The sequence below is a fragment of the Panthera tigris genome, chromosome D3 (assembly GCF_018350195.1).
Source record: "Panthera tigris isolate Pti1 chromosome D3, P.tigris_Pti1_mat1.1, whole genome shotgun sequence".
Classification (NCBI taxonomy): domain Eukaryota; kingdom Metazoa; phylum Chordata; class Mammalia; order Carnivora; family Felidae; genus Panthera; species Panthera tigris.
In genome coordinates, this window is record NC_056671.1 from 66,010,540 (window position 1) to 66,019,849 (window position 9,310).

At 49.3% G+C, this 9,310-nt stretch overlaps 1 protein-coding gene across 1 annotated transcript in view; it reads right to left on the reverse strand.

Moving 5' to 3' along the window:
- Positions 1-3,847, reverse strand: part of PSTPIP2 (proline-serine-threonine phosphatase interacting protein 2) — a 73,531-nt gene extending 69,684 nt beyond the window's left edge. Inside the window, exon 1 of the mRNA XM_042963011.1 lies at positions 3,715-3,847. Within this exon, the coding sequence (XP_042818945.1) occupies positions 3,715-3,747 (33 nt within the window). The 5' untranslated portion in view covers positions 3,748-3,847. The remainder of the gene's footprint in view (positions 1-3,714) is intronic.
- Between the last annotated feature and the right edge of the window lie 5,463 nt (positions 3,848-9,310).

Below are 9,310 nucleotides of genomic sequence, written 5' to 3' on the forward strand. Positions count from 1 at the left end.
AGAGAGGGGGACAGAGGATCAGAAGCAGGCTCTGTGCTGACAGCAGCAAACCTGATGTGGGGCTCAAACTCGCTAACCGTGAGATTATGACCTGAGCCTAAGTTGGCACTCAACCGACTGAGCCACCCAGGGCCCCTTGGGACCGTCCCATTTTTAAAGAGCACCGAGTAGGGGCGCCTGGGTGGCTCAGCCGGTTAAGCTCTGACTGCTGTCTCTCCCTCTCTCTGTTCCTTCCTGCTCACATTCCCTCTTTCTCCAAATAAATTAACTTAAAAAAATGTTTTGAAAAATTAGTAAAGAACACTAAGTACTCTCTTTCAAACAGATCCATGGAAAGTATTTCCATGGGTCATTTGAGGAAGATTACATACAAAGTATGTACTGACTCATACCTTTTCTGGAACACCTACTTAATTTGACCACAGGCCTTTCCACTTCTATGGAACATTTCTCTCTTGGGCGTGTGACAGCCCTTTCCTGGTTGTGTCCCTACATCCCTGTCTTTATTTCCCTGTCCTTTCTCCTCTCCTGCCTAAACAAAGGTATTCTTCAAGAGTGCTTCCTTGGGAACTTCCTGTCTTTTCATTCTTTCTCCTCGAGTGACTGTCAACTGTCTCCTGTCAACTGTCAACTGTTCTCCTCGAGTGACTGACAACTTATCAATTGTCACCTCTGTACTGATAGTAGTAACAGCTGACAATCACAGGTACTCACCAGGCACTGTGCTAATCTCGGTACTAAACTCTGATGGGGTAGACACTACTAATATCTCATTTTTATGGGACTGAGGAAGGAAAACTGAGGCTTGGTGGCGGGGCAGGAGGAGGGAGGTTGAAGTAACCTGCCACCTAAAGTCGCACACGGCTGGTAAGGGGCGCGACGGATATTCAAACCTGGCCAGTCCACCTCAGAGCCTCCACTGGTAACCAATGCCTTTCTGTACTTCATGCTGTTCTCTGTATTCTCTCACCTGGACAGCTCGCAAGGCTCCAGGGCCATCTCCTCCAGACCATCTCCTCGAACCCAGAATGCCAACCAACGGTCTACTACCATAGCACCCTGCAGGTGCCCATTGTCAGCACGTTGACCACCAGACACCAGAGAACACTCACTGCCGTGTTTGCACTGGTTACTGAAACAAAATAGCTCCAAACCCTGCTGCCTCACACATCTGTCCCCTTTCCAGGACCCTCCCCCTCCCAACACGTCCCCATACCCACCAGTCCTGGCATGGTGCTGGGGGGTGGGTGGGGGCAAGGGCTGGGTTGGGGACTTCAGGATGCTGCTGGCCTTGGTCCTCACCATTGCCACCCCTGTGGTTAAATATTGTTAATATTGGCTCTGCCTCTTCCTCCTCCTCCTCCCTCTCTCCCCACAAACCAGTTCCTCCTCCTGACTTCCTTATCTCTGAGCCCGCATCTCATTCTCCTGTTCGTATTACATGGAGCCTCCTCTGAGCCCTCCTACCCTTTCCCCTACTGCTCACCTTCAATGGTTGCCTTGCCCTGTGGCTTTGACCTCTTCTTCCCCCTGCTACTCCTCCCTCATCTCCTCCTTTCTCCTCCGTATGGTCTCCACCCTAGACCCCCTGGCCCTGTTTCCGTGGCCCCTGCTGGACTCTTCTTACCTCTGCCCCTTCCTCCTCCACAAACTTGAAGCCAAAGCCTGCTCTCCGTACCTTGATTCCTCATGGGAATATACCTTCCAACCAAGGTGGTGGCCTTACTCTGCAAATGCCACCTCAGTTAGAAATCCTTATACAGGAAAAGTATTTCATAAATATTTATTAAATTCAGTCACTGATACCCACTTGTGCTTCCAAAGTTTTCTACTGTATCTGATCACAACCTTCTCGTCCTTGAAACATGAAAGTTATTCCCCTCTGTGCTAACCACAGCCTTGCCTCCTCTATGCCCTGAGTGGGTAGAGGCATCACACGAAGCCTCCAGCAGGTTCCTTTCTGCTCCTTTGCCCCCAGACCTAGCCAACAATCCTGTCTGCCTGATTCCTGAGCATTCACAGGTAAGGCAGCATTCAATGCTGAAGGCTCAGCTGATGGTGACACCCAGTACCTACCCTCCAGAAGCTCATGATTGGAGCAGGGGGAGAAAGATACTCACACAGAGGGTCAAATGATGACCCACCATCTACTTTTGGGAGTACCAAAGGATCCATGCAGACAGCAGTGCTGGGACAATCTTGCTGGGCCCCAGCCTCACTGAGGCACTCACAGAGCATTTGGTCCGTGCAGAGGCCTACTCCACTATTTAACAGCTCTAGCAGCTTGGGATTGTTGGTTAACAATCTGACACTCGGTTTTCTCATCTGTAAAATGAGATAGTAAACAAGCTACCTCACAGGGTAGTTGTGAGGCTGAAATGAGTAGTGTGTGTAAAGCATTTAGAACAGGTGTTGGTCACAGACGGTGCACGGTAATGTCAGCTATTATTGTTTCTATTATTTGATACAAAGTATACAGAAAATTAGAGGTAAAAGATACCTTTGCAAACTATCTCTCAGGATCTCAGATACCTTCCGAAAGTATAAGGCCAGAGGAGGGGGGAAGGTATAAACAGAGGGTTCTTTCCCCGCTGACGTTTACCCAACCCAGACCTCATTTCTGCCCCTGGCCCCAACCACTCCGGCAAGTATTTATCGGTGGGGTGGTGGCGTGGAGCCCTGTGAGGACAGAGGCTGCGGCTCTCACCCAGTCTCAGGCCCCTTGGGCGATACAGATGCACTTACTCAGTCATCAACTATTTGCTGAGCACCCACCCCACATCAGCTGTGTAAGGGGCACAGGCCCTGAAAACTGCACAGTAGCTGCCCCAAGAGGCTCAATGCGCTTGCAGTCTCCCCAGTTCAAAACCACAGGCTGACAAATGCTACGAAGGAACAGAATGGTGACATGTGAACTAGTGATAGGGCCTGTTGGGCACAATCAGGAAAGGCCTCCCTGAGGAGGTGACATTTGGGCTGAGATATGACAACTGGTGTCACACTGTGAGGTGGGGGAAGGCAGTCTCTCTGCCCTACTTTTTTTCCCCCACAGTGACAATACCTGCTATGGGACCTGCAGGGGGGCAGTGCCGCAGGGGAACTTCAAAAACTTCAGGAAGGGGGGGTGGGTAGCAATGGAGGCACGCAGGGTCCGAAGTAAGGAGTCGGGAGGTGTGCTGGCCTAAAAGGATGAGGGCAGTTCCTCTGAAAGAGGGCTTACAGGCCCTTGAGGGGCCCCTGAGGAGTGACAGGACTGAGGGAAGAGGACCAGATGGAGGAAGGGGGACAGGCAGCCCTTGGACGCCGCCAGCAGCTCTGGGCAAAGACCTGGGGAGGGGGCTCCGGGGAGGGGGCTCCGGGAACAGGGCAAAGCCTCTGCGGGGAAGGGCGGGCGCCGACTGGGCCCGGACGAACCTGGAGACGATCCCGGGGTGGGGGGGGGGGGGGGGGGGGTCCTGCAGCGGTCCGCTCGCAAAGCTCACCCAGGTCCGCCCCAGACCCAGGCCTGGCACAGCCTCGAGGGCACCGGCCGCGCCGCTCCTCGCCGGGGTCTCCGGATCCTCGGCTGTGAGACTGGGGGCCCCGCGCCGCTGGGGCCCGGGCGGCAGGGGCGTGGAGGACTCCACCCGGGGGACTCGAGGGCGCCGGCGGGCTGGGGGCCGGGCAGAGAGGGGACACGGCAGCGGGACAGGTCCCCAGGCGGCGCCGACTTACCCAGAAGTTCGCCTTGAACAGTGCGCCCGTCATGGCCAGCGCGCGTCGCAGGGGGCCGAGCGGAGCGGGGCGACGGGCAGGCGCGGGAAGACCGGAGGGTGGCAGCCTGAGGTGGGGCGGCCCAGCTGGAGAGTCTCCGGGCCGCGGCGGGGGGGGGCCGCCCCGGGTCCTAAACCACGCCCGACCGCACCCGCCCAGGACACACTCCTCCTCCTCCTCCTCCTCCTCCTCCTCCTCCGCCGCCGCCGCCGCCGCCGCCGCCGCCACCTCCTCCGCCTCGCGGTCACTAGTGTTCAGCGCCCACGCGCGCACCCGGGTAGAGCCCCGCCGCGTCCCGCAGCCGGCAATCTGGGAGCCGGGAATTGTCCCCTCATGCAGGAAGCCTTCAAGGATTGCAAGGAACTGGTCCGGCCGCCTTGCCGAATTCGGCTCCCTTCCCGCCGACGTGCTCCCTCCTCCCCCAATAGAATTCCTCCCGGAGAAATCTTGGCCCGGCAGGATGCTGGATAGAGATCTTGGGGACCTGATCGGAGTGTGGTCTCGAGGACTGACAATGCTAGCGGTCACGTGAGGTGCAAACGCTTCAGGAAGTCCTGAGTACATTCCAGATGCACCCGCTACAGATCAGCCCCTGGACAGGTTTTAGTTTAAAAGTCAAGAAAGGTCATTGATACTGTCAGCCCTTGATTCTTTGTCCCTTAGCGGGGCCCTTTCAATGCCTCCAAGAGCTTAGCTCCTCTCCGACCTCCTCCTCATTCTCAAGACCCAAGACCCTTTTCCAGTAAGCCCACTCCAGCAGCAGCCCAGAGCCTCCTTCCTCTCCATGCACTCTCCCTCCCTAAGGACACCCCATAACCCCAGGACAAGTCAGACCTATCTCTCCTTGGTAGTAATATGGCGCTTTGGAACAAAGCGTGATGCTTTGCATGATGCTACAGGCCTTGAGCCAAAATTGTGGCAGACAGAGAGGCTTGAAAGTCTTGCCCAAGATCCCAGGGTATTAAACAGGTGAAGAACTGGGTTGAGTTCTACACTTCTAAACAGGGCCAAGGTCAAAGAGAGATGTCACTCCTGGAGCAAATCCACCCTGGGCAAAGAGTAGGTGCTCAAGGAGGGGAAGATGAAGGTCAAGGATACCAAGACCAAGTGCTGATGACCACCTATAACCACAGGCCTGGAAAGGCAAGTATTTGCCTCTCGAGCAGTTTCTACCTCTGTCCAGACACAGTGAAAGGGCAATTCTGGGAGGATTTGAAAGACGGCTAAAAGGTTCTACATGGTAATACCACCCAGGTTCCACTGTAATGAAATTCCACCAGCAGAGTTACCTACAATAGAAAGATGAAAAGATTGCCTCCAGCTCTGGGTCACTGCAAGGCCATGCATCCATCCATCCGGTTGTTCATCTCTTTGAAAAGCAGTGAGGTTAGAAGGAAGGGGAGTCTGGCAACACCATCAGGAGACAGAAGAGGCCTCGGTGGACACCAGGAGGAAGGCTAAACTGCAGGAGAGGTAAAAAATAGCACCAACTGGGGAGATGAAAGAGGCTGAAGAAAGATAGCACCAAGATGCTTCCTGGAAGTTTTTAATATTTTGGAGCAGATACTTTATTATGTGTTTATTTATTTACTTTGAGAGAGAGAGAGAGAATGTGCACAAGCAGGGGAGAGGGACAGAGGGAGAGAGAGAATCTAAAGTAGGCTCTACACTCAGTACCAAGCCCCACGCAGGGCTCTATCCCACCACTGTGAGATCATGACCTGACCTGAAATTAAGTTGGTTGCTCAACTGACCGAGCCACTCAGGCGCCCCAGGGCAGATATTTTGGACATAATTCTACTTGTGTAAGTTTTAACTTTTAATGCATGTACTTTTTAAGTCTTAGAAAGTCTTCCAAACTGTCATGGTGCATAATGCTTGAGTTTCACCACCTAGATTCCAAAGATCCCTGAATTTTAACTCTCTTCTACCACCTGGTGGCAGGATTGAAAATTGCAAATGCTTCACACTGACGGAAAATACAGTAAAACCGTGGGTTGCCAGTAACTTGTTCTGCTAGTGTTGCACAAGAGGAGCAAACATTTCTAATAAATTTTAACTTGATAAATGAGTGATGTCTTCAATACGAGTAGTATGTGATGCCAAACCACATTATTATAACTCTCTCTCTCTCTCTCTCTCTCTCTCTACGGGATTGCGGGTGATAGTCTCCCATGCTCAGATGCTCAGTCTCAGCCCGCGGTGTGTGGCAGAAATCAGTGATTTTTCAGAATGTTGGAAAGTGCCCACAATTGACACTAATGTATTTTTTATCACTTCAAAGCACCTATGAACGGTCCTTTGGTTTTCCATACAAGAATAAGCTTAGGAATGCTTTGCTTCATTCTAGGTTTAGGCTGCCTGCAGATACAGACCCTTTCCTCTGCTGCCTTATTGCCAATTACATTAAATATAATATAAGACAAGAATTTATTAATACTGTGCTGTAGTCAACATCCGTGCAAGTGTATACAATGGCCCCCATGCAGAAGATTCCATGGAGCCAATAGGTAGTAGTAATTCTGTTAGTGATAGTGAAAGTTATCCTACACAGTAACCCTCCTCTCCCTTGTCTCCCTCACACCAGCCATGAAGATTTTCAAAGGTAAATGCAGGTTAGTTTATTTGTCTTTATATTTTATATTTATCATTTTGTATTTATCACAAAATCATCTGCGTTTCCATTATTTCTTAATGGAAAATTTCTTACTGGGAAATTTACAAGTGCTTTGGAATACAAGCATGTTTCTGGAATGAATTATGCTTGCAAACCAAGGATTTACTGTATTACTCATTCATTCCTCAAACGTATTAAAGTCATCTCCTGGACAAGGTGTTGTGAGTAAAAAGACAAGTACAATGTGTACTATATCTAAGGGTCTACAACCAATTGGAGAGATTTTACTGACAAAGTTAAATAATATTGCTATAGCAATTTTGAAATGAAATGATCAACACTTAAAAAATAAATGATCATTACTTTTTTTTTTTAATTTTTTTTAATGTTTATTTATTTTTGAGAGAGACAGAGACAGAATGCGAGTGGGTTGGGACAGAGAGAAGAGGGAGACACAGAATCTGAAACAGGCTCCAGGCTCTGGGCTGTCAGCACAGAGCCCGACGCGGGGCTCGAACTCATGAGCTGTGAGATCATGACCTGAGCTGAAGTCGGACGCTCAACCGACTGAGCCACCCAGGCGCCCCTGATCATTACTTTTAAGATAGCTGCTGTTAATATTTTGGCATAATCTCTTCCAATAATACACATTTGTTATACATAAAATTTTGAATCTTGCTTTTTAACTTAACATTTCAGAAGTACTTTCTAAAGTCATTAAATGCATTTTTCCTAACAAAAAGTTTGATAGTACACAGTAGTGGCCAAATAGACTCTTGCATGTAAAACTTGAAAATCCTTGTGAAGAGAATTTGATCATGTTACCAAAATTTAAAATGCACTTATATCTTGGGGCACCTGGGTGGCTCTCTCTCAAAAATAAATAAGCTTTTAAAAGACAAAAAACAGGGGCGCCTGAATGGCTCAGTTGGTTAGGCATCTGACTTCGGCTCAGGTCATGATCTCACGGTTTTTGTGTTTGAGCCCCACATCGGGCTCTGTGCTGACAACTCAGAGCCTGGAGCCTGCTTTGGATTCTGTGTCTCCTTCTCTCTCTGTCCCTCCCCTGCTCCCACTCTGTCTATCTCTCTCTCAAAAATAAATAAACATTAAAAAAAATTAAAACACTGGTTTCTTCGCATCTCTCCTCTCCTCACAAAGCTACCAAGTTTCCCTATTGCCCATCGGAATGAAGTCCCAAACACCTCTGCCTGACTTTCAAGAACTTCCTGGCTCTGCTCTGCACTGACCTTTCTGATCCCCTTGCCCAGATTCCTGCCCTCCCCCCAACCAACCCAAGGCCATCAGCTCTTCCCAGTCTTGCCATGCCATCTCTGCTCACACTTTACCAGTCACCTGCTACTGTTCCTCCTGCTAAAGTTCCACGACATCAAAAACAAATAAAATAAAATAAATAAAAATAAAGTTCCACGACATCACACTTCCCCAACTTCTCCAGCCCTTGTTGTCTTCTCACTTCTTGAATCTCTGGAACTTGTCACCCGTATCACACACATAAGCCCTTAATCATGTATTACTTATATCCTTATGTTCTCTAATTTCTGTTCCTTTTGGATATCTTACCTCCCCAAGAAGATTGCAAAGCACCTCAAGGTAAGACTGATATTCTCTTGGGCTCCTGGGTGACTCGGTCAATTAAGCATCTGACTTCAGCTCAGGTCATGATCTCATGGTTCGTGAGTTCGAGTCTTACATCGGGTGAGCTCAAGCCCCACTTCAGGTGAGCTTGTGCCCTGCTTTGGATGAGCCCTGTTTCTCTCCCTCTCTCTTTCCCTCTCTCTCTCCCTCTCACATTCTCCCTCTCTCTGCCCCTTGTGGGATTCTCTCTCTCTCCCTGTCTCTTCCCCTCACTCATTTGCACCCTCTCTCTCTCTCTGTGTCATTGTCATTAGACAATGATGGACCCAGCCAGGGGATTCAATGAACTCTCTCTGATCATCAGCACTATCAATTTTTCTTTCAGTTCCCATCGTCTGTTCCCTCCATTCCAAGAAGCAGGGGGAAAACCTGGTGGGAGTACCTGCCAAGTAGCTAAAGCCAGATGGGATCCCTGGACCAGAACCTGGCCAAGCAGCAGCCAGGGTCTGAAAGCACCAGAGGGCAGGATTAAGCTGTGTTATTAGGTCTGCCAAGTCAATGTCAAGATAAGTGGCTGGATTTCTGCCACTTAGGTTGGAAGCTGAGTAGATTGAGGAATGGAGGAGAGAGTCGGGACAGGACAGGAATCGAATACAAGGGACAAACATCCAGGAGGAGCCTGAAGTGACCAAGGACTAGTTGCACGGTGGGTGAGGAGCTCTGTCTGGCCTGCATCAGAGCAAGGGCTGGCTGGATACCATCACGATTTGAATTTTCATAAGGTAATGGGAGTGAAGTAAGGGACTCAAAGGGTCTGTTCCTCATAAAGGAGTGTAAAGATGGGAAAATTTTGGTATCTATTGTCACAGAGGACAACCAACTGCACATAGGGGCTTGTGTTTCCGTCAAAAGCCACCATTAAGAGAGTGAAAGGCAAGCCACAGAATAGAACAAATTGATAGCACATTTGTCCAAAAAGGATTTATATCCAGTATCTCTATAAGGAACTTATAAAACTCAAAAGAAACAAACAAACGAAACCAGACAACATGATTTAAAAAAAAACAAACGGGCATAGGACTGGTTCTAGGGCTGGGGCAGGAAATATACAAGCCTAGAGTATCTTGTAGTGTCAGAAAGTGCATTAAGACAAGAAATACGCAAAATAGTTAGGGCCATATCAAAGGAATACAGGAGCCAACTGAAAGCTCCCGATGGCCAAAGCTGGGACAATTTGAACAACAAAAGAAATACTGGATTAGAACCCCAAATATGAAACAACTAACCATGAGTCCATACTGATGTAAGTAGATTGACTGAATACCTAAATAAACAGCAAAA